This window comes from Engystomops pustulosus, chromosome 2 (genome assembly GCF_040894005.1).
Source record: "Engystomops pustulosus chromosome 2, aEngPut4.maternal, whole genome shotgun sequence".
Classification (NCBI taxonomy): Eukaryota; Metazoa; Chordata; class Amphibia; order Anura; family Leptodactylidae; genus Engystomops; species Engystomops pustulosus.
Window position 1 is genome coordinate 59,961,479 of NC_092412.1, and position 26,533 is coordinate 59,988,011.

General features: G+C 41.2%; 1 protein-coding gene across 6 annotated transcripts in view; it reads left to right on the top strand.

Annotated features, from left to right (window-relative positions):
* The first annotated feature begins 2,827 nt into the window (after positions 1-2,827).
* CDK4 (cyclin dependent kinase 4) overlaps positions 2,828-26,533 on the top strand; it is a 37,722-nt gene continuing 14,016 nt past the window's right edge. Inside the window, exons 1-3 of one of the 6 annotated variants that reach the window (XM_072134832.1) lie at positions 2,840-2,950; positions 5,205-5,324; positions 21,536-21,789. In XM_072134832.1, coding sequence (XP_071990933.1) covers positions 21,560-21,789 — 230 coding nt within the window. In that variant the 5' untranslated portion in view covers positions 2,840-2,950; positions 5,205-5,324; positions 21,536-21,559. Of the gene's footprint in view, positions 2,951-5,204; positions 5,325-8,191; positions 8,270-16,411; positions 16,584-21,535; positions 21,790-26,533 lie in introns of those variants that run through there. The other 5 variants (XM_072134828.1, XM_072134827.1, XM_072134833.1 and 2 more) reach the window with 5 other exon arrangements.

Sequence of the window (26,533 nt, forward strand, 5' to 3'; positions counted from 1 at the left end):
AAGGGGGGGGGGGGTAAATAACAAATTAATTCATATAAATGAGAGGGTTAATTCATGTTGATTATTTTGGAAGTGTTTTGGTTATAAATGAATGATCTCCTGTCTGGAACCCTAGTGTCATAATTCTCAGTGCAGAGAGCATTGGACGGATTTATGATACTTATACTGATAAACCTTAAGGGACGCCAACGTTTTGTGAGATGGGCCTTTGGTTTCACTGGCTTATGGGCCGAGTCACAGCTGCAACCTGTGACCCCTGTGTCACTGTTGGACCCTAAATAATTAGGGCTTTTCCTAACAATTTAAAGATTGTCTAATAGCTTTGGGTCGGATATACGTGGCAAACTATCATTGTTTATAGACTACTGAGAGCTAAGTAAAAGGACTTTTACCGTAAATACATTAAAAAAAAAATCCATATCAAAAACGGTCATGTAACGGTCGAGCAATATATGAAAAGTTTTTAAATTTAGAATAAAATGTGAAAATAATAAAGAGGAATTGTTCTTTATAGGTCATCAGTCCTTTGCTATTGTCCTCATTAATGAGTATTTATAGAGTGACAGCAAATTTATTAGCACATTATTACAACAAAAGATGACTTTTTTATCATAATGAATTCTAATGTTTCCTCAACATCAAATATGCAAATTGCAGCCAATGAGGCTTAGTCAGGCTAGAAATCCTATAATCCTTTGAATATTAGAGCTCTATAGAGTATTATTGTTTGTAAACATCAGGAAATGATGATCAAAAAAACGAAATGTGATTGTGCTAAAGGATCCCTAGGACAAGAAATGGCAGAATATATATAAGGCCGTTTGCCCTTAGTGAGTTTTTTTTTTTCGAAAACTTTGCTCTGTGCGCCATAGGGGTTACCCAGACCGAACTGTGATCTCTGCATTTCAGTTCAGTTTAGGTCAACATTTCAGGCTTCACCTTTTATTAATTACTTGGGATGCCAAATGTTGGTTATTTCATTGCCTAAAACCAAATTACAAAAATAGTTAGAAATGGAGAGCAATTAGGATTTTGAATGCTATTTATTTCTCATCTAAAGTAGACCGAAAACATTGATAGTTCGGACTCCGTACGCTTTGGCCATGATGCGGTGTAATCAGGGAAAACAGGCGAACACTGTAAGTGAAATCTCAATCAGGTCAGACCTTGGCTAAAAAGTTCCGACCTCGTGGAGATTGCCCCCAGATCTACTAAGAGGTTGGAGCCTCTCAGTAGATATGAAATGCCAGGGAGAATTTTAAAACGCCAGTCTTAATAAATTTCCCCCACTGTTAATAGGTAGTTCTGCCCTGATGACTACAATGACTGAGCCAAGCCTACTTTGTTTAATAGATTCACTGCTGGTTTTGAACACACAGGTAAAGATCTGGTTTCTGTGCTATACAGATCAAAGATCTAACCTGGATAGTACAAGTCATCTCCCTACGTTCTACAACTTAAAGGACATCTACCACCAGTTTACTATCTGCTCTATCCACGCCCGGGCTCTGACATCACCTGTCGGATTGTAATTCCAGGTACTTTGTTTGGCATGAAGTTATGGACTCACCCATCGTATTTTCGGTCGCACAAAAAAATATATAAGGGAAAATGTCCACAATCAAAGCAATTTTCCAGTCCCCTGGAAATTCAGAATTTTCAGATTGTAGATCTTTTTTTATTCTTATTAAAGGTAACTTTAATGTGATGGGTGGATTTCTCCTTTAAAGTGAACCTGTCAGCAGGATTTCACATTTTCCCATAGTATGTTTAATACTATTTCCCAGTCTGCTTTTATTATTATTATTACTGGTTCGACTCAATGCTAGAGTTGATAGTATACCCAGCACCCTGCCAACAAACTGCATTGAGTCATTATCTGCACACTACTCTTGCAACACTACTTCCTTCTCCCTCCTCCCCCAGCCCTCATGCAGACATGAGCTGACAGAGATTTGCTTGCAGCACAGGATGAGCTCACATCTGCATGAAGGAGGGGCAAGTAGGGAGTAAGTAGAATGGCAAGAGTAGTGTGTAGATAACGATGATGACTCCATGGGGCAGATTTACTTACCAGGTCCTGTCGCGATCCCGTGGTGCGTTCTCCGATGAGTATTCGAGTCTGCCGCGATTCACTAAGGTTGTACGTCCAATTTCCTGCATGTGTTGCTTCCCTGCTGAGATCTGCCGGAGTTCACCTTCTTCTTCTTGGTGCATGTAAGTGCATGATCTTGCGACAAAATTTTGTTTTTAAATTCCGCGATTTGTCAGAATCCGTCGGGTTGTCCGACGTCACGCCTTCCGATTTCTGTCGCATGCAAGCCGGTGTCGATACGCCACAATCCGATTGCGTGCGCCAAAAACTTGGGGCAATTCAGGGCAAAAAGGAAATATTCGGGAGACCTGACAGAATCGCGGTCCATGGACCCTTAGTAAATAACTCAATCCAGTTGGCTGGCAGGGAGCCAAGTATACTTTTATCAACTATAAAAAGTGAGCGGAAGCAGTAATGTTAATTATAAAATCAAATCGGAAATTAGGTTGTTTAATACTATCATCAGGTGAAAATCCTGCTGACAGGTTCGCTTTAAGAAATGTAAGAATAAATAACACTAAACATAAATAGTAAAGTAGATGATAATTGACAGAATATAAAACATGAAAGAGGGCCAATTCCAGGACAAGCTCTCAGAATGTGTATTTTAGGAAGAGTTGGCAAATGTTTCTAGTGCCATCAGCTCTAAAATGTGTGACATCAGCAGAAGTGCGACTACAAGTCCCTGTAGATCTAGTGATACAGCTGGAATAGACTAACCATAATCATGAGCAGAACAGCCCAAAGCATCAGTGTTGTTCACCTCACAATCCATCTTCGCTGTCTTCCTGAGTGGGATATGGAATGATTTTTTCCCCTTGTTTTGAACAGAGTTTAGCTGTAATGTGCCAGATGGTGAGTAGTGCTTGTGGGTAATAGAATAATTTTCCATATGGTGACTATGTTACGTTATCTATTTTGTTTTTAGGATGTTATTGCATTTGTTCCATTTATGGATCCTTTTATATTCAGTCTTGCACAGCTCTGGGGATGGACAGCATTCAAAATATTCATCTTTCATGGATTCTTTTTTTTTTCTTGTCCATATAAAATTGTGAAGATTGCTTTGTAAAGTTGTATAAAATCCTTTCTAGTGTATTATGTTTCATGGATCTATGTAGGTTATATGTAAGCACATAGTGTTATAATTCACCTTCCTTGTGCTCTCTTCTTGAAATGTTGCTGCCATGTGTGGTTTTTAGGATTTGAAGCGAGTAGGCATTTTCTAGTGCAGTCAGCAGGGACTAGGATTTACTTTACATTCTTGATAGAAGAATGCAGTTGGGGCCACTCAAGTACACATCAAAGCCGCGTCTAAAATGTTCTGAAATATGCTTTGGAAACATATTTGTAAGTGTTCTGTTTCACATATAACAAAAAAGCTTAGGGGGGAATATTTAAGTCCTTTACCTAACCTTAAAAGGACTCTGTAGATGAAAGTTTTTATACTTTTATAGTTTTGTTTCCAGAACTATCAGGATGGCATGACAATAAAAAACAATCCTACTTATCTCTGACTACTGGGTCTATAAATCTTCTAGAGACTGAGTGCCCAAACTACAACCAAAACCCACTTATTTATCACAAAGTCACAACTACCGTATTTTTCGGACTACAAGGCGCACAAAAATTCCTTTGATTTTCTTAGAAATCAAAGGTGCACCTTATAGTCCAGTGCGCCTTATATATGAACCATACTGACAGACAACAGCTGCCTTGAACTGTGCACAGTCTGCCACCTGCTGGTCATTCATCCTTATAATCAGGTGCGCCTTATATATGAACCTAGACGTTTTAGCAAGCATTTATTGATGGTGCACCTTATAATCCAGTGCACCTTATAGTCCAAAAAATACTGTAACTTAGAGGCCCCTTCTTTGTAGAACTTTCAAATATATTGGTGTCCTGAGGACAGAAAGAATTTCAGGGCCCATAGCGGTAGCTCCAAGGATATTTAAGGTCTGTCCATACTTTCCCGCTCCTCCTGTAGTCCAAGGAAGCTCAGGATGTGTTGCTTTATTATGGAAGCTGTATGTGACACGTCCAGAGCTGCCTGGGATTGAGTCCAAGGAAACACAGGACACATTTATCATATGCTGGTGCTAACTGCGCCAATGTTTGATGTTCCCCCCACGATAAATCTGGCGGTGCAGTTGTACGGGTTTAGGCTATATGGGTAGTGCGCAGAGGGAGGTGGAAGTGCTGAGGGAGTTTCTAAACAACTTAGTGCTCCGTGTCCAATAAATCGGATGTTGAGCGCTAGGCAGGTGTCTTTCCCCCACGATTGGCACCCCCGCTCTGTCTTCGGGTGGGGGTACTGGAGAAGTTGCCAATTGATGTAATGGCAGCCTTGAGGTCTGATCAGGACCCCAGGGCTGTCCGCAGACAGTGCCTGTAAGATCCTGTCTGTGATTCACTTGTGTTACTGCCTTATTAGCGACCATTTAAACAGTAAATGAACAATTAAAAAATACAGCAAAAGGTATACAAAAAAGATGACTGTTAACCAAACTGATAAATGCTGAAATATAAAGCTTAATCATTGCATCATTAATATAAAATAGAAGTAAATATTATAAATAAAAGCCAATATTTGCTACAAGTGCAATTTTCTTCTTAGTGAATGCTGAAGAGCTAACACATATAATCATAAAAAGGCTGGAGCAGAATTCTTCTAATGCTATTTTAATTGTAGTCTTTGCTCTCATTCGTGCACTGACAGCCATTAACTGTATTATTCTGCACAGACATGGAGAGGAGCAGACAGGTTTCATAGATGCTATTGTTGCTGAATATCACCAGCTTGACCTGGAAAAGAAAACTATATGAATTCTCTTTCTGTAACTGGAAAGATCTACAGGGGCCTTCACTTATTAGACAAGGCTTCTGTCCAAGGACAGGCTGATGAAAAATTCAAAGCTTTCTGTGTTGTGTAACTACAAAACAAGCAAAGCACAAAGGAAAGAAAGACTGTAGTTACAGCTCCCTCTAGTGGGGGAATCTAGCAAAACAGCGGAAAGTTATAGTTAAACTCATTCTCATAAAATAAATAACTGTATCATTTTCCTTTTCAATAATAACATAATCTGCTGCTTTATTCTGAATTTAGAACAGCCAGAAAGTGACAAGCCCGTCATAAACCAGTATAATCCAAAAACAATAAAGCTGCAAATCTGTTGCGATTCCTCAGTGTGAATAACAGCAAAGGTTATAGCTGAGCCATGAACAGGTACAGATATGGAAAATGTATTTTAATGTGTTTTATGATATACATTCACATTTTGAAATTCTTAGTTTTTTTAGATTATGATTTTAAAAGTTGTGGAAACGTAAATACTACTATTAACAGTATTATTATATATGAACATAATATTATAATATATGAGCATAGTCCAAAAATAATAGTGGGGCCAAGCATAAGTATCGCCCTTTGATATGCATCCCAATAAATAAGGCCTCATCCACAATTTATGGTGCAGTATATCCCTGTTCCATATTGGGTGTATTCCAGACTTTATTCACCTTAATATTGATATATTTAACACATGTTACAGATGTACAGTTGATAATCACTTTATTAGTGACATAATTGGCCCATGGTGGTAGGGGATCCTCTTTATAGATTTTTAGGTTATATGTTTTAGGCTATAATAAACAATCCTGTGCATTGTATGTATAATGGCAAGGGGTCCCTGAGATTAATATTTAAGGGGATTCATGGTGACACAGCCCCTATTTAGTATCATATGGTTTTTATTTCTGATAAATGATGCAGTGGTGAGGAAGGGGTTAATTTAGGAAGGTGAGGCGATTTATTTTGATTTGTCCGCCTGTTTTATGAGGTCATTCTTTTCCCCAATTTTCATAAGGCTTTGTTTTGATTGGCCAAAGGCTAGATCAGCTGTTATTGGATAACAGCTGGATCAATGACAGATGTGTATCTGGGGAAAATATTGTCGGCGGTCAGCTAATTGGCAGCTGGCCGCCTAAACTTACCTATATAAAGAGCTGCCAGCGGGGTCCTGGTGCCAGTTTGAAAAACAAGAAGTCCTCAGCGCCCCGGCCCAGCTCTCCCTTGTTATATCTATCAATTGTATCATTGTTGCTATTGCTTATTAGTGGGGTATATTTCTCCCAGCTAAGGCTACATTCACACTGCCGCATGGGGGTCATTTATATATGGCAGATATATGTCCCCCATAGACGGCAATGGGCGCACGGCGGCCTAAGGGAGCGGTACGGTGCAGCACACATGTTCCCCTTCAAGCTGCAAATTCACCATCTGTTACAGTGTGTAAGACGCAAAACCCTCCTCCCACTGGGTGCTGAAACGTCCTGTGCTGCAGTGAGATTACATCAGGCAGGGGGACTGGTATCAGAAGGGGAGACAGTGTAACAGCTTGTGACTCTATAGCAGTGATGGTGAACCTTTTAGAGACAAAGTGCCAAAACTAGAACCGAGACCCACTTATTTATCGCAGAGTGCCAACACAGAAATTTGATTAGTGACTCCCTGCTGTGTCACAGCTTTCATCCATATCAGCACCCTGAGGACACCAATAAAGCAGAAAATAGAAGAAATTTGGAGGATCATTGTAGCTTCCCTCCAGGGTCCCATAAACAGGAAGAATTGTCAGGGCCGGAGCAGGAGCTACAATGATAATCCAGATCTGTCCACACCTTCCCACTCCTCCAGTAGTCCCAGGTAGCGCTGTCACTTTAAAATAGCTCTATGCACAGCAAGTCCTGGGCTGTCTGGGACTGCAGGAAGATACCTAGAGTCATCTCTGGTGATGGCCTGGGTGCCCACAGAAAGGGCTCCGAGTGCCACCTCTGGCACCAGTACCATAGGTTCCCCATCAATGCTCTATAGCATGGAGGGCTCTGGTAACACCCCTAGTGGCCCTTTAGGCTTATTAGCATAATATTAAAAGTTGATTTTTGAAGAAAGGAGGCCTTGGATAACAAATTAATAAGATTGGCACAGTCACAGTGCTTGGATCTATGAGTAAATACCCTTGGTTTATCATGCTGGATTTTGATGGTAGATTTCCCTTAAAGGGAACCTGTCACCAGAGATCCTTTTTTAGCCTCTCCCATGCCCCCATAGACAAGTAATAGCATATCCCCAAACTGTTTTTATCAAAATTCTGTCATTTGTGCATCAAATTATAATTTATATTGAACTTTACCTGGTTCTCTGCCAGCTGTGTCCCCTGGGTGTGTTCATCACAGAGCCAAGTCCCCCATCCCTCCTCTTCCTTCACTTTGAGAAAAAAAACCCTCCTCCCAGTCACTGTTCTGTGATGAACACACCCAGGGGACACAGGGGGCACAGCTGGCAGGGAGCCAGGTAAAGTTATCAATTGATCCACAAATGACAGGATTTTTTTAAAAACAGCTTAGGGATATGCAATTAATTGCCTGTGGGGGCAGGGTCGGCTCCACGTATCAGTAGGCCCCTGGGTGACAGTGCAGTGCAGTGAACTCACTTGGTTGCATTAAAAGTTCAGTCTCCTGTTCCCTAAAATATTCCCTATCATCCCATTATTCTATATACAGCCCCCTTATGATTATTTTATATACAGTCCCCTAATGGTTATTCTATATACAGTCCCCTCATGGTTATTTTATACAAAACACTCTCATTCCCTATGGATTCATTAGATACAGCCCCCTCACTACCAAGAATTCCTTATGTACAGCTTTATGTGCCCCTGCCCCAGCAGCTCTGGGCCCCTGCACAGTTATGGTGCCGGCCCTGTGTGGGGGGATGGGGGAGGCTAAAAAAGGTATGTCTGGAAACAGGTTCATTTTAAGAATGAAACTATACCAGATTTACATCTAGCATTAGACACTTTTTCATCCCTCATGACATTTTACATTGGAATGTAGTGATTATTTGAGAATAAAAAAAGTCTTACTATCTAGTCTAACTGTGCAGTGTATAACCTTTATACAGTTTTGGTTTATCCCACCCCCTCCCCCAAAGAATTAGGTCACAGGCATTTAGCAGTTCCCATAAAAGTGGTTTGACAAAGGGGGTGGCCTGCTGCGAGAGATGATATCGGTGGGGTGAGTGCCTTCAGTCCAGCTCCTGTGAGACAACAGATGAAGAACATGGTGAAGGAAGACAGTAGAAGCAAGAACATCACACTGTCTGTGTTTTATAAAGTAAGCCCTATGAAGAAACAAAGGATGTGTAAGTGACTGTGTGAGGAATTGGTTTAGTTAGAGAAGTTGTATCTTATGTCATACAGGCCTAAATAGTGCAAGTCAGAGTGAGTAATGTGACATTTGTGGTGAGAGTGTGGTATCAGATCAGAAGATGCCATCGTCATTGTGCCTTGTGCTAACTGGACAGTGATAACGATTGACAATTCGATGAGATAACCTTTAGAGAGACTACATTTAATCATTATAGGTAGTACAGGCAGTCCCCGGGTTACATACAAGAAAGGCTTGTAGGTTTGTTCTTAAGTTGAATTTGTATGTAAGTCGGAACTGTATATTTTATCATTGTAACCACAGACAGAACTTTTTTGGTCTCTGTGACAATTGGATTTTAAAAATGTTGGGTTGTCATAAGAATCAATATTAACACTAAATCTTCATTACAAACAACTTTGATAACTGTTACAGCTGATCATTGTAGCCTAGGACTAAAGTACTATAAATTACCAATATCCAGAGGTCCGTTTGTAACTAGGGGTCCTATGTAAGTCGAGTGTTCTTAAGTAGGGGACCGCCTGTAACAGTGTAGTTTGGCAGTGATAATTTGACAAAGTAAATTGGTGGGGCATTTACCAACATTTTTTCATGTTATCCTTAAAGGCATTCTTGGTATAAGTAGACTCCAGTTGGGGTTAAGAGACAACTGTAGCGAGTCAGAAAACACTCATGAAAGATCCAGTGGAGAACAATGGTCTGTCCCCTCATAACAGCCCTTTTTCGGAAAGTGGAGAGACAGATGAAATTTATGCAAAATGTTTTGTGTAAATTGAGTAGAAAAGGCTTCAAACTTTGTGCCATTTTGTACGGCAAATTGTTTTTCATAAATGACCCCCAGCGACTGAAGAAGAATCTCTAAGGCTTTAAATTTAGAACACCAAATATAGTTTTCAGATGTTCCCCCTGCCTTGAAAGTATGACAAGTTGTGGAGTACTGATAATTTTTTAGGCTAAAACCCAATTTTTTGCATTGCCTGTTATTAGAGTTTCAGCCTATTACCGTCTATAGGGACATATATACATCCCCACAAAGGGAGTCTGAATGGGGCATTAAACCCAGGTTTTACAGCTAAATCCCTGTCTGAACTGCCTATAGCTTTAAAAGCACCATGTAGTGGATAATGTAGGTATTAACCATGTGTAATGTGCCTCATTTAAATATGATTTTATTTAAATTAATGTTTAGACTTTCTGATCACCTGGTTAGATGCAGGCTGTATAACTGGCTGGTTCCCTTGAACACTCCAGAGGCATTTCCTAAAAGTTGATAAAAGAGGTTCTGCATTTGTTCTGGGATCGCTGATTAGAGAGAAAGATTTGACAGCGAGAGGAAACTCCTGGTCATGCTGCTGATGCAGGAGAGCATTAGAGGCTACAGATATTTCCCTGGCTTTGCAGGCAGTGCTACAGTGCTGAAGTACAGTCCTAGTCTTAAAGGGAAATAATCTTTCCTTTACAAAAAACCTTTCATCACAGTGTTGCATGCCACCAGTTGCTCAGCCTATTGCTACTGCAGTTCTGCAAGTTCTACAACAAAAAGTTTTCATCATCCTCAGGTGAGTTTCTGGCTATAGACGCTAACTTCATGTCCCTCCTTTCTACCACCAGCCAAAACCATTGCCTTCAAACAGGAGGAGCCTGGCTGTGAGGGGTGTGGAAGAGGCATTCACCGGAATGGTGCTACAGGGACCCAGGAGTTAGGCTGTGCCCACCTCCTGGTCTATCATCTGCCCCCATACACTGTTCGGCCCGGGTGGAGTTGTGATAGTTCCCATACATAAAGCTCACATCCCTCCTGTTATCAGGTGCTGTATCCACAAAGCTAAAAACTGAATACCGTACATAATGCATGTAGCGTACCAGGAAAAAAATGAGTAACAATATCACAAATACTACTGTAGAATGTGTAGTACAGTGCTGTAACCATACCATCACCAATCAAGACCAGCAGATGGCAGCGCAGCGCGGACGTCCTAACCTCATACATAACAAACAATAAACATCTGTTTTTAGCTTTATCATGGAAATAAGATAATGACAACATAATGAACAGTTCTGCAGGTTTCTAATGGATTTTCCTTTTTTTATTACTTCTGCATATCTTTGGATTTAGTCATGGAAATACTTTGAGAATTAAGGAGCGGAGATTCCATGGCAGTATTCATAAACTGATACATAATAACAAATGGTCCGGATTAGAGAGGTAAACAGAAAACAAACATTTGGAATTTTAAAACAAAACAAATTGAAATAATTTATTTTGCTACAGAATGTTTACCAGAAGATGAAGAATAGATTAGCAGTGTTGAGTCACAGCATGGGGGGGGGGGGGTGACAAATTTTGTACTCACTTTCCGACGCCCCCAGGCAGGTCCTCTTCTCTCCATGGTAATGGGACAAAATGGTAGTAATGAAAAAATCAGCTCATCCCTAAAAAAATGACACATTACACAGCTCCATACACCGAAGTATGAAAAAGTTTTTACGTCAGATGATGGCAAAAATGTTTTTTTTTCATACACAAGGTTTTAATTTTTTAAAATGTATTAAAACACGATCAAACCTGTATAAATTTGGTATCACCGTGATCATACCGAACCGAAGCATAAAGATAGAGATATTATTGGGAGTACACACTAAAATCCATAAAAACCGAGCCCTTATGAAAATGGAGCAAGAATTTTTTTTTTTTTTACCCCTACCCCAGCAACTACAAAAAAAATAGGAAACTCTGTTAAAGTCTACAGGCATCTAAATATGGCTGATTGTCATCCTCCCCTAGAACCATGCTGTGCTTGCTACTGTTTCACTGAATGATTCACTTTAATGGGTGCGTTGAAAGAAAATGAGATTGATCTTAATTGGATTCACACACCTTGACTTATGTAAAGCGAAATGCGCAGCGTTACCCTGGCACGTGGAAGTGTCGCAGCCTAAGTCACAAGGTAGCCATAGCTTTACTCACCACAAGAAGGGAGGGTAGATACCGGGGTAGAAATCCCATATGAATTCACTGGCTAAAAAATATGTGGATTGAGTGAGTGTCTCATTGTCTGTGTTTGTATGAGGTACATTGGTGCCAGTGGTTGACAGAAGCATGTGAGGAATGTCATGCCGCTGTTCTGGGAAAGCAATGAACTTAACATTCATTGTTCTCTGAGACATGACCCAGTGCAAAGGTTTTACAGTGTCCCCAAAATGTGAACTAGAATTTGTACCAGAGTTTACATAAAAGGGGTGCAGAGTGATCACATCTGGCCTTATAGCTTTAAAAGACAAAATTTACACCATTATCATCAATGGCTCATGGTAGGGCCTTCCATCCTCCTATTATCCCTCTCCCCCCTGTTGTTATTGATTTTTAATAAAACACATACTTACCTGTGATCACATCTCCTGCTAGTCATATTTGCAGCAGGAACACAATGATGATGCGGTAGATAACGTCGCTCTATCGTTTTTTTTTTCAATTCTTCAATTGTCCTGCTGCCTGGGATAGTGGGACAGAGAACAAGATTTGGAACTGTCCCACAAGATCTGGGATGGTTGAGGGTTATGGCTTATACAGTTATCAATGTAGAAATCCACTTTTCCAGCACATTCACTTACTTTTGTCTTCCACCTCTATATATAGATATGTAATGACCCAGAGTGGGGTCCTATGCTCAGGCAGGATAGCTTACCAGCCTTGTATCTAAAGCCCTTGTCTGAAAGAGATCTGGGTGAGACATCAATGCCACCTACTGACCTGTATGAGTATTTTTGTTATGGCCATGCACTTACATTACATTTTTTATTTTTGTATTTAATGTTTAACGTCACCCGGCAGTAAACTGGCTTTCCTTTTGGCTGGTAAAAATTCTAGATGGAGAATCATATATTTTATAAATGGGATCCCACCCTGGTTCTGGGAAATTTTAGAAGAGCCAAGTACGCAGCTAAGTTGAAGCGGAAGTTGAAGTGCCCCAGCCCTAGGATGAGGGATAGTCTAAGCCAGTGATGGCGAACCTTTAAGAGCCCAAGTGCCCAAACTATAACCAAAATCCACGTATTTACCGCAAAGTGCCAACATAGCATCTTAAGCAGTAACCTATTTCTTCCTGCTCTTCAACATCTATCAATCGTATTGACCCCTTGAGGCCACCAATACAGTTGAAAGAAGGAGGGCACATTCAGACTGTCATTGTAGCTACTCACCAGGGTCTCTCTTTACAGTAAGAATGAAGGGTCCAGTAGGATGACCTACAAAGATACTGCAGTTCTATCAACACTTTATCACTTTTACCGCAGTTCCAAACATCCAATGAAGTGTCGTTTTAAAACAGCGCTGATTGAAGCATCTCTTAAATTGCCTGGGTCTGCAGGAAGATTTGGTGAATTTGGTCCTGTTTAGTGAGCTCTGTCTTGGGATTAATGGCCTGAGTGCCCACAGAAAGGGCTCCGAGTGCCACCTCTGGCACCCGTGCCATAGGTTCGCCACCACTGTTCTAAGCCTTACAGCCACCATCTATACTACTACAGCCTAGCCTGATACCAGTGAAAGGTCCAACACTGCAGTTTACCACTCTCTGCATTTCGGATTTGGCAATAAACAAATTGTAGGTTGGATCCAAATGTCTCCTCAAGTATTCCTGGGCCTACTATATTGCAGCAAACACCCACCCCTGCGATCAGTGTAACAAAAATCATTGGTGTTAACCCTTTAAGGGCTGCTGGCAGTGTGTAGGTGCCGCCATCTTTGTTTAAATCGCCGCTCCCTGTGACGTTATCGTCATGTGTTGCCATGACAGCCTTGAGTCTCAGCCTGAGACATGGGAGGCTGTCTCATTTCTGTTGATCTGTTATAATTTGGCAATGACACGTTGTAATAGAAGACGTAGAAAATCCACATACGGCATACTGTAGTATGGCAGTATATGGTATAATAAATTAGACAACTTAAGGTTAAAGTACCCTATGGGGTGTGAAAAATTGTTAAAAAAAAGTTTAAAACATAAAAAATTAATAAAACATAAAAATGAAGTTAAATCATAAACATGTTAGATATTGCCATGTCTCAAACTGTCCAGTCTATCAAAATATAATAACGGTTATTCCCCCGTAACAAATAATAGTGCCCAAATGTCCGAAACGCCACTTTTTCGCCATTTTGCAACATTTAAAACATTAACAAAATTTAATAAAAAGTGATCAAAAGGTTGTACAGTCCTCAAAATGGTAGCAATTAAAAAATCAGCTCATCCCTAAAAAGATGACACTTTAACCGCAGGGTTTTTCCGCTCATTTCTCGCTCTCCACCTTCAAAAATCCATAACTTTTTCATTTTTACGTGTACAGACCTGTGTGAGGGCTTATTTTGTGCATAACAAATTTTACTTTCCCGTAATGTTATTTATTTTAAAATTCCAAATGTGGAAAAATTGAAAAAAAAAAACGTCACGTTCTTGTGGGCTCAGTTTTTACGACTTTGACTGTGCACTCAAAATAACACCTCAGCTTTATTCTTTGGTTTGGTGCGGTCGCGGTGATACCAAATTTATATAGGTTTTATTGTGTTTTAATACATTTTCTAAAATTAAACGAATGTGTACAAAAAAGAAAAAAAAAATGTTGCCATCTTCTGAAGCTAATAACTTTTTCATACTTTGGCGCACGGAGCTGTGTGTCATTTTTTGTGAAATGAGCCGACGTTTTCATTGCTACCATTTTGATCATTTTTTATTCCATTTTTTATGTGATGTAAAAAGGTGTAAAAGTCGCTTTTCGGACATTTGGGCGTCATTTCCCGTCTCGGAGGTCACCGCTGGCCATAACCGTTTTTATATTTTGATAGATTGGGCATTTTGGGACACGGCGATACCTAATGTGATTTTTACTGTTTATTATGTTTTATATCAGTTGTAGGGAAAGGGGGGTGATTTGAATTTTTAATATTTTATAAATTTTTTTTATTTTTTAAACTTTTTTTAAACTTTTTTTTTCACTAATTCTTAGACCATCTAGGGTACATTAACCCTAGATGGTCAGATCGTTCCTACCATATACTGCAATACTACATATTGCAATATATGGCATTTTTGCAGCTTATTCATTACAATGAGCCACTGGCTCATTGTAACGAATTTGCAGAAGCCATTAAGCCTTGGGTCAAACGAAGACCCGAGGCTACCATGGCAACCGATCGCCGCCCCCCGATGACGTTCAGGGGCGTGGCGATCGCAATAAAGATGGCGACTTTGCCGGCGGCAATCAAAGGGTTAATAGCCGCGATCTGTGCAAGCACCGACCGCGGTTATTATCGGTGGGGGTTTTCTGCAATATGCAACAACCCCCACCTTTGTATGAAGAGGACTCAGCCCGTGAGCCCTCTTCATACACTCCCTATACCTCTGCGCCGTAGAGCTACGGCGCAGGGCGTTTAGGGGTTAAACAGCTCTGTACACCGCATGAAATGATGGTGTAACTAAATTTATTTTTCATACACAAGGTTTTAATTTTTGAAAATGTATTAAAACACAATAAAACCTGTATAAAAGCCATAAAAACCGAGCCCATATGAAAATGGCGCATATGTGGTTTCATTGCATTTAGAATTATTTCTCTGCTTCTCAGTACATGGTATGGAATAATAAATACAATTGTTAAGCAGAAAATAAGCCTTCATACAGCTCTGTGCACGGAAAAATGTAAAAGTTACAGATTTTTTTTAAGGTGGGTAGTGAAAAATTAACAAAAAAAATCCTGCATCCTTAGCAGTTCCATTATTTGTTAAAATAACGGTTGCGTGCACATGGAAGTATTGCATTTTGTGTTCCCACGTGCCGTTCATTAAAAGAAATCTACCATCAGGATTAAGGATTATAAACCAAGTACACTTACTTTTTTTTTTTTTTATGAAAAAAAGGTTCAAAATGAGCTTGTGCAGCTCCACTCTCCATAGAAGTTAATGAAGCCTGGGGCCCCTCAGACTCATTTGCATAGCTTTTAAAGCATATTTTCTTAAACATTGAGGACATAAGAAGTTAAAAGAAGAGCAGATCCTGATAAGGGGGGCACACACCATCATGATAGTGTACTTGGTTTATAATCCATGATCCTGATGGTAGATTTCCTTTAATAAAAAAAACTGCTGATTTACACTGTTGTGTGTTTTTTAATTATAATATTATTAATCAATTCGGGAAGTGCTGCACACAGTTCTGATTGTTATATATAAAAATCTGTAGAATACTAGTTTTTTTTAATGCAGGTTTTGTTATTATTAGAGATGAGTAGATCCAATGTCCACATTGAGGCTGCGTTCACAGCTTCAGTTTTTCATGTCTGAACCATGAAGAAGAAGAGGATCATCTTCTCCAATGACAAGTCTACATTATGACCCACAGCTGCTTTTGGCTTCAAAAACTGCATCTGAAAAACTGAGCGTGTGAACTCACCCTCAGGACGCCTTCCCACGTAGCGTTTTTGTCACTTTTTAAACGCATCAAAAACGCAAGTGGGAGGGGGGGGTCTGTCTGAAACGCATGTGCGTTTAGGCCAAAACCCCCTCCCACTTTCATTTTGGATGCGTTTAAAAACGTGACGAAAACGCCACGTGGGAAGGCGCCCTCAGGGTGTGACCTGGACATAAAACCAGATTGGCTTCGCCGGATTGACTGCTCGGTCGCCAGTGCTGTATTATGTCTGGGTCAAAACATCAGTTTTGAAAAGCAATACAAAAGCTGAGGAGATTCTTCTATTTACATTGCTCTTAACATTTCAATTTACGAAACGCAATGTCAATGCGATGTGTTCCTTTAAATGCAAATGTGAACACAATGTAATTAGGCAAATCTCCTCTCCTCAGCTTTTGTACTGCATTTCAAAACGCAATGTAAACGCCATGTGTGAACACCGTCTGAAAGAGCGGAAAATCTGCAATGCGTGTTGTGTTCATATAAAGTTAGATCTCAATGCAGTAAAGTTACTTTTTTCTGAAGTAAGAAGTGTGAGCCTCTGTAAAGTCTCATGTTTATCAGCTTGGTCTCCATCCTGTAACCTGTAGTATCACTATATATGATAGCAGGGTCTATCAGGGGACGGGTCACATCATTAGGAGGCGGGTCGGTGACGGGTGAGCTCCGGCCCATGGTGGGTGTGAGTTGGGGCAGGAAGTGATTCTGTTGTGTGGAGAGTAAATGGTGAGAGCATGTGAGAGAGAGAGGGCTGCAGATGAGGAGCCATGACTGACTACTGCTGCTGACATTACAAGAGCCGGGTAAGGCGCGACCATGGTGGCGGTACCGCTGCGTTACCGCGCTGGTGCTGTGCAGCGCCCCCCATGTATATGAAGGGCAGAGCTGTCAGGACATGCTGGGAGATGTAGTGCCACACCTAGCCCCATGGCACAGCACCCACACAGGGTGCAGTCAGGTGCACAGCAGTGGGTGGCGGAGGGAACAGATGGGACTGTATTCCTCACGTGCAAGATTTTTATTTTTATGGAAACTCCAAGTTTTGACCTAATAAAAAAAAAGTTGTGGCAGGAAGAGGAGGGGAAAGTAACATGGAGGTGGATGAGAATGAAACTTCATTATCTCATGGAGTGAGGGAAGGGGAGGGGGTCCTGTCCTGCCATGATAAGAGCCATGTGCCGGGCACAAAAGAGCTGCACCACGTGTACATGTGCTCCTCTGGCCAGCAGCTGCTCCGTGCAGGCTATTGTTCCCTGGTATCAGCCCACTGGAGGCTGACTAATAATGTAGATGGGGGGCTGTCCCCAATACTTTTATCTCCACTGCTGGGACCTTCCAGAGACTTCTTCTGTACATATGTGTGAGAGATACAGACTGGTATTTTATCTAAAGATTATTTGTTTCTGTGGTTTGGAAATTGCATTCTTCTATCATAAATTACAAACTATTGTGGCCTCATTATTCCATAACAATCTAATTTGGGGGATAGTAAAACAAAGAATAAAACCTCGGCCACCTTGACCTCTGCCCTTTGTGGCTAGCTCCATGGGCAGGTGAAGCACATGTGACATACACCTATCCAGTACACAGTGCCAAAGTCTTACCTGCTATTATACTGAGAGTTATGAATGACTGTATTCATGTGGACAGGGAGAAAATGGGGATCAGTCTCCTGTACATTCTCTCCTTCAATAGTACACACCTGATTTCTGGCTTCTGTCTTTCCAGAACACCTGCCCACGTGAAAGGGACCTTTTTTTTTTTTTTTTTTTTTTTACCTGATAGTGGGGGAGATTTATCAGTTTCTACACCACTTTTCTGGCATTGAAGCACCGAATTAATCGCACAGCAAGAAACTGCGATTAGTCCTTCGTTTACGCCACCTCTGCGCCATGTGGATCTGGAGGGGCACAGGTGCTGGGACAGAACGGGGCGTTCTTGCCATGTGTTTGTGCACTTTTTAAACTGCTGAATCTTCTCAGATTTTTACTCAAATCTACACCAGCTTGCACCTGCCTTAGTTTTGTCCGCCAGCACGGCCGGCGGATACATCCTGAGGTCCGAGCCTCGTGATTATCCAGTGGGGGACGGGGCTTTATCATACAACAGCACACCATAAATCTACCTGAAGACGAATATGCCAAATCTAAGCTGTGAAAAATGGATGTTTCCAGTCTGGCGTTAGTTTTTTCACAGATCCTAATAAGCTACAGTCTGAGTGATCCTTAAAAACTGTTGTGACTGGGACATGCTTTGTTTTTTAACGGATCAGTCCGATGGGGTATTAAGACAACGACCATGGGCACTGATGCATTAAAAAGTATTGCAATTAAGGAAACCTACCAGCAAGGATCTGGGGTGTGGAGTAGATTCGGTAGGAATCTGACACTTTTCAGGCACCGTATCAAATCCATGTAGTTTTGGATTTCTGACGGACATATGTTTGGCAAATGTCAGTGGGGATGGAAGGATTTACTGTTGATTAACTGAGGGCATCTTTGGGATCAACCGTGTTATTGCAGGTTTAAATGTATTTGGGTTTGGCTTTATTTGCGTAGGGTGTGGTCACGTGTGGCGCCCATGGGTAGGGCATGCCCCGATCGCTTCTGCGCTTACAGTGAAACGCGTACGATTTATTACCAGCACCCAGTGTTTTGCATTGTTTACATGCACAACATCGGCTGCTTGTTGTCGATCGGTCTGAATGCTACGTGCATTTGCATTACATTTCTAAATGCAATGCAAGCGCTGCTTTCTACCGCAGTTTTAGTAAATCACCTGTACACTAAAACTTTACAATTATACCCACTAGATTATTAGTGCCTCCAGCCCCAAATTTCAGGTGATAAACCCACTGACCCATTCTTATATTCACGTCCCTGATTCTGGCAGTCAGCGGGCGCCATGTTTTCGGGCTCTAAGTTCTCAGCTGTGCCTTCGCTCATTGAGAAGATTGACAGCTATGAACACTGGGGGTGCGTTTGCATGTGTCATGTGTTTGCATTTTAGTTTTTTCTGATGCAGTTTTCTTTTAAGCCAAAAGCAGGAGTGGATCATAATGGGAAAGGACATGTCAATGATAGGTGCTACTCCCTCCTCTTCTTTTAACTACACTGGTTTGCACATCAAAAATTGATGGGTGGCTTCGGAGCCTGTGGACTGTCACAGTTCTGGATTCTCTGCACCAGTGGCGCTGTATAGCGGTGCCAGCCATCTACTGTGTTACTATTACTACCAGACATAATTCAAGTAAGTGGGGCTGACCTCTACATAGAAAGCGCTGCTGTGCAGGGTCAGGAGGGGACGCAGCACTACACCAGGTCTGTGCCCTGTATTATTGGGATCGCTAGGGATTTCGGTAGTCTAATGATTAAGTCATGGCAGGTTCTTGCTATGTCCCATCACCTCTTCACATGGGAATAGACCTTTATCTCTTGCTAGTATTTTCTGCACTTCTGAGCTGTTTGAGCGTGAGGGTGATGCCACACATGGCGTTTTGAACGCGTTTTTGACCAGTTTCAATTAAGATAACTGGTCAAACGTGTCAAAAACGCATGCATTTTTTAAACTGCTCAAAAATCCCTTGGGGTGAAGACACACGTGGCGTTTTTAGGCCGTTTTTGGTCCATTTTTATTAAGTGCTTTTTCAGATCGTAAAAAACATCAGTTTTTTTGAAAACGCAGGCGTTTTTGTCCGGTTTTCCGAATTTGCGCAATTAAAAACGGACATAAACCGCATGCGGTTTTTACGATCTGAAAACGCACTTAGTAAAAACGGCCTAAAAACGCCACGTTTGTCTTCACCCTTAGATACAGACAGAGTTTGCTTTTTCACAGTTTATAGAGTACATTTTTCTGTTCTATTTTTACTTCTCTGCTCCTGATGCAGCCTAGACCACTTTATTGTGCGTATAAAGTTTTTGTCGCAAGGTTTTTTCCTGGTGTTCTCCTAGGTATACAATGAATTCACAATTTTTCTGCTCCTTTAATTCATCTGCCATGCACAATATAAATGTGTAGGGGCTCCCCTGCACACTAGTATTGCATTGTAGTCCTGCTCATGCCTGGTGGTGCTGCTTGTAGTCACTCACTTTAATGGCCACTTTTTCCAATGAACGGGTGACCAAGAATTGAGTGGTTGGGTCGTGTCTGCCAGTGTGTGAGATGTGTCTTTGCAGCTTCTCTTTTTGGGGCCCCTATGTATTAAGGGTGTTTTCCAAGGTCAATAAGAAGTATTTTATTTTATAGTTCAAATGTACTTTAACTTGTGCTATAGGAAGTTGTAAAACTGCATTGGAATTTAGTGTATAGATTTTTTTTTTTTTTTTTTTTTTTTTTTTTTTTTTAGTCCAGAGCTGCATTTGTAGTTTAAATTGGTTAGCCGCTTACAATAAATATTAGGGGGATAATTTGAAAAAACTCTAATATGGTCACCTACATTATCCTTACCCTGTTAAACTTAACCATTCGCCATCCGGAGCCACAGGCCTAGTGTCCTAGTGGTTTCTGGAGGATTGAGGGGGTTGACACACTCAATTCTGAACGCCTGACCCCCTCCATGCCAACCACTCTGGTGTCAGTGGTTGCAGGAGTTATGTTATGGGGTTAGGCATGCTGGAGACGTCGTGCTTACAGTAATAATGGCACATCGACCGGAAGCCAGCAGGACATCACAGGAAGCCCCGACTCCTGCTGCCTGGGGATTATGAGATCCACAGCGAACAGGAAACTTTATCAAGGTAAGTATAATTAGGGTCTTCTCCTTACCCTGTTAATGTTTTTAATAAGATGAAGGCCTTTTAACCGACTTCAGAACTGAAATCTTCCATCTTTCTTTCGGAATAACGTGTAGCTTGCTGATAAAGTTTATCTTTGTTGTTGGTAATGACAGTCCCCAACTTAAAGACACCCGGCTTACAGAGGGACCTCTCTGCCCACCGTGACCTCTGGTGCAGCTCACTGGATGCTTTACTTTAGTCCCAGGCAGTAAGGTATCTAGTGACGTTTTACTCAAAATCCTTGTTCCCATGATGGTGCAAAAGTTTGAAAATCGCATTGTCACGATTAAAATATAAAATATACCAGATTTAACTTGCATACAAATTGAATTTAAGAACAAACAACAGTAACATGGGGGCTGCCTGAATTTTTATACCAGTGTCCTAAATATAAACTAATATGGGAAATACTAAATGTTCTGCTGCATTTTACCTGATGGTACCAGCGCTAAAGAGGTTCTCCAAGTTTTAAAACTTGATCACATAACTCTAGGATAGCAGAGTTAGGTTAACTCCTAGTATGTGCTGCGGTTGTAGGCCAAAACCAGAAGTGAAACAAAGAAAAGTTATAATGGGATTATCTGCGTCTGTTACATTCCTGACGATGACACTGATGAAAAATCCTTAATGTATGCTGACCATGTGCAGATACCTGTAATGCAGCTATGGACTATAATACAGGCTGTATACAAGTATTAACGTTATTTCCCATTTTATATAGATTTATTGCTGTAATAAACTGTAAAGAAGTGTTCAAAGGTGAAGTATGCTGTATGTGAGACTACGTGCTTGGTGGTTATAAAACCTGGAATTATTTCCAGGGTACTGGAGGCGGCTACATCTGTTGTTATCCTATTTATGGGCTTATATTTTCCTCTACACTATGCTGGTTAAGCTTTTCCCAGGTATATGGTTATTATAATATAAATTATTAGTGAATATATTATTTGTCTGATAATTTTTTTTTTTATTTCCAGGAGGAGAACAAGAAAATAAGTTACATGCTCGGGATTATGGCGAAAGAGATACGAGGGCAGTATGAACCTGTTGCAGAGATTGGCGTCGGAGCCTATGGCACAGTGTATAAGGCGCGAGACTTGCAGAGCGGGAAGTTTGTGGCCTTGAAAAATGTGCGTGTTCAGACCAACGAGAATGGTCTCCCCTTATCTACCGTGAGGGAAGTAGCGCTGCTGAAACGCCTTGAACACTTCGACCATCCAAATATTGTAAAGTAAGTAAACTTAGAGAAGGGCAACTTGGCATCTTTACTTGTTTACTTGGAAGGGTGTGCTGAAGGCAGCCGATGATAAAGGCTGAATCAACGAGCAAGTCCATCCAAGCATATTATTCTATCTTGACTGACCACCTGCAGGCATCCAATATAAATGATGAGGAAAAGGTAGTTTGTAATTTAATTGCTTGATCCATTTGTCCTCTGAGACTTTGGGCATTTTCAGACATGTGTGGTTGGTCTTTGAATCTTGGGCATAGTGATATGTATAGAGTCCCTGTTGAACTTTGCCGTCTTGAGGGAAAGAAGGTATGTATTCTTATGATTCAGGGTCCCTGCCTCGCCAGTGTAGCCGCTCCATGACACAGGACACTGCATGCTCAGTGTTTCGAAGACCGACCATAAAACTTCCTCCCGTCCCAGTCGTGTGTGTGTGTGTGTGTGTGTGTGTGTGTGTGTTGGTCCGTCAAACAACGAAGCACCTGATGGCTAAGATTTTGAAAGCGGACCTTTTCACCTCCATAAACAGCAATTTTGTCTGGTTTAATAGGCGATTTTATCCCAGTTCTGACACTAAATTACAATATCATAATATGTTATATTTTTGTTCAGTAATTCAATTCAAAAAGTGGAATTATATAAAAGTATTATATAGAGTCATTATACACAGTGAACTTTTTCAAGTGTTTTTTGCATCAATGGAGGCGATGAGCTGATGGCACTGCAGAGGTGTTATGGAAGCCCAGGTTGCTTTGATAGTAGCCTATAGCTCATCTGCATTGTTGGTTTTGGTATCTCTCATCATCTTTTTGGCAATATGCTATAGATTATCTATTGGTTTAAGTTCAGGTGATATAGCTGCCCAATCTAGCACAGTAAGTCCACAATGTTGGAGTCAGTACTTCAAGAGCCACCGTACACTGAGCTATCCAGGACATGGGCACAAGTGTTGCATTCCATGTGTCAAGCTACTGTTCATTATGTTATCGTACATTGCTTAATTTACATACCTGGTGCCACCACATCATCAAAGCTCAGTTGGAATGCATGTAGTGGCACCTACTAAAGGGTACACAGATGGTGCTGGTAGAAGCCCTATTGAAACATTAAGCTTATGGTATTTATTTTCTGCAGGTGTATATGGATGCTGTGACAACACTTCTTTCTTATGTTAAATGTATCTAGCAAATCAGGTTTGAATAAAGAAGACCAATATAAGGTTGGGAAATTTGTTCTGCGTGCTAAATATAAGACCTCAGGCATTGAGTTAAAATAAATGGAAGCTTTGGCTTTCCAAAAGGTGAGAATGGAAAATAAGTGTAAAGGTGCAGTCACACTTTAGCACTTTTGACTCTATTTAGAAATGGAATCAAAGGGTATGGGGGCGGCGCTCGGCCCAATTGGTAACCAGTACCCGGTGTCTCGCATTTGGACGCTACAGGACACTGGGTGGTGGTTGCCAATCGCACGCCCCTTGTTATTTGATTCGGTTATGTCTGACTGCACCCTAAATGATGTCAAATGGACCCTACCACCCATGTTTGAAAAACCCTCTCTCATCTGGAGAGTTGGTAAAATTAAGTTACATTTTTTCCCCCGTAACTTTAAGAAGCTTCTCTTCTGCTGGTAAATGATATTCATTGACCTTCATACAATACATAAATATGTGGTTGAACACTCCTGACTCTGCAGATATCACCAGAGTTTTACATACTGACTCATGCAGTGAACATGATCTCACAAAACCTAACTAGACTTTCCGTGCATATTTGCAATGGGCCATGAAGTGAAAAGACCACAATGCAGCTGAGTTATGCCTGGCTGACCTAAACTATGTGTTTTCTGCTGTTTCCCACACTACACCATGTATCTGGCTCTTCTGCTGTCACTTACACACTGGATGCACAGATTACATCACATGTAATGCATGGTTAAATGACCTTTTCTCAGATTCCTGATATGCAAAGTTCTCCTCTTCTGCCATACTTTCCACCTAGTCAGCGAGATGCACTCCGCTTTTGCTGCTGTGTGGGTAGTGATGCAACTTTGACCATGGGTTGTGTGACGAAACGTATTGCAACGCTCTCCCAGCAGTTACATTGTAGCCCCAAACCTGTCCCATGGGTTCTGCTTTTCTTTATGGTATGAATATGGCAAAGACTATTCATCTTCATAGCTCCATTAGTTTTTATTTCCCATGATGGGGCATGGCTTTATAGAAAGGCTGCATATAGTATGTTTTGTATATAGCTCCTCGATCTGATGATAATGCATGAAGTGTTATGGCCTCACGTGCAAAGGATTCTCCTCTGAGCGATTCCTTGTATTCTGAGGAAATTGGCTTATTGCTCACCATCTAATATGTAAGATACGTTGCAGGCAATAAATATTTCACGTGGATGTAAAGATCCAGTATAAAGCACATGGCCCTTTTACCTAATTTATCCCCTGTCATTCATTCCTGGCAGATCTGTATGAAATAAGCTCCCCTGTAATTCGGGACTCTTATGGTAATGAATGGCTTCAGTACAGTGAGTAAATGTGCTCTTTTTGAGTTCCATACAAAGAATCAGCTCTGCACCCAAGCGTGAAGCAGCTATTCTAGACCACGTTCATTCTAACTTTCTAAAGGGAAATAAAACGGTGTACTAGTCATTATTTTTGGCATCAAAATCAGACATGTTCCCTTTTGTGTGTGTCACCCCCTCACATAAAAGGTTGGGGAGGACAGCTGCACTTATTCAGTCTTTTTTAAAGAATTCTGTATGTTTAAAAGTGATATATATATTTTTTTTTCCCTCCATTAAAGTTTAACAGTTCGACAAGTTGAAGTGAGGGCAGCGATCTGCGTGGAGTTTGAGTTTTGTCTCCTTGAGTGGATTTACTTTAGTGTGTGTGTGTTTTCTTCCCCAAACATGGAAATTGGGTTGGAACAGGGAGTAAGGATCTCTGTACATCACTTCGTGTTGGATCTGTTTTAATAAATAATCTGTTGCCCCTTAGACTAAAAGTTACGGTACTAATACTTTCCGTAGTATAGGGAATTACAGTTTAATTGGTGAGGGAGCAACTGCTGTGACCTCCCACTTTTATAATAATACCCAGCAATCTGGAGAACCATGGTCCCACATTCTAAAACTGCCCCTCCATCAGGATCGCATTCTGTGGATTGCTGGGGATCTGTTATTATTGGGGGGGGGGGGGGGGTAGATTCCAGCAGTAAGACCTTCACAGGTCAGCTTGGTAACCCCTATCATGTGCATTGTGAATAGGCCATCTCAAAGGGCATCTACTACCAGGTTGAAGGACTTCTGCAAATGTGTCTTAGGGGCTCCAGGCTCCATAGGTGTTACTGGAGCCCCTTAGGCTCATTTATTTTCATACAGTCTGTCATCCTGGTGGTAAATGGTACAGTCACCATTCGCGGCTCCTGGTGGGATTCTGGCTAAATCAATGATGCCTGTGATTTAATGAAATAATCCCATTGTGGTATAGTAACTCTTGCCCATGCTATCTTTAGCTAAAAAAAATTAATGCTTCCTATCCCCATAAAATTGTACTTTGTCAGCCTTCCTGAAGGAGCAGGGAGCCCCAAGGGCGTGAGTTATTCATGCAAGTTACTGTGTGACTCAGCCCCTGTTTCCGGCATCTCCCTCATCACCCCATGCTTCAGCAGAGCAGAGGATGATGTCGGCTATAGGGAGGAGGGGGGATCAGACCGGAGGTGAAAAACACACTGCCTTGCAGAAATAACACGTCCTTGGGGTTCGCTGCTCCTTTTGGTAGGGTGCGGATAGGCTTACAAAGTTAATTTTCTGGGGATAGGATTAATTTCCACACAGATTCTTTTGAATGCGATGTTTTACTGACTTGTTTATGTAGCCACTGCTTGGTGACCTGTTCATATCTCATGTACTCTGTACGCGCTTTCCATACTATGGGCATTGTGACTTATCTTGAAAGCGCAGTCTGTGGTTTTTTTTTTATCTTGAGCAACAAAAAAAACTTTCACCAAAAACAATAAAAGGAAGGTCCATGGAAACCAAATTCTTCTCTGTAGATCTGCTCATCCCTGGCACATAACTGGCAGAAATATATTTACCTTTATCGCGTACATTTTATAAATTTGTTCATCGTCCTTTTATCTTTGGCATTTTTGCTTTTGAAAGTTCTGCCCCTAATCTTGCCAGGTTGCTTCTCCACCAAAAATGGTCTCACCCAACTCTACACTTTGGAGCTGACACTTTACAGACCCCCATCCTACTGTATGTAACACCATGGTGGAAGATGAAGGCATCCTGATAGGTCTGCCATTTATCTGGCGCCACTGGACAAATTTGGACAATCCTTTTAGATAACGTATGATCCCTTGTACCCCTAAAGAATATATCATCTGGACATATGTGCACCCTGCCTCTCCATTCATTCTCTATTGTGCTTTACCATCTGAAGTAGTGCCATAGACAGTAATTGTAGTGGCGGTGGGAATACTCGAACTGTGAAATGAATGAACCATCAGGTCAATTGACCCCCACCCTCTCCCTCTTGTAAAACTGCTGAATAACTAAGTTATCCTGAACCCTGTGGATGGATCACTTGCTGCTACTGGAATAGCCCTTTAAGCTCCTCCCCTTTGCCGCTTTAGGTTTGCTCTTTGAACTGCTGCTTTCTAGTCGGACCTCAGGGCTTTCTGAACCCTCCATCACTATCTCTTGTTTGTTTATTTTCTGTCACTGCACCCTTT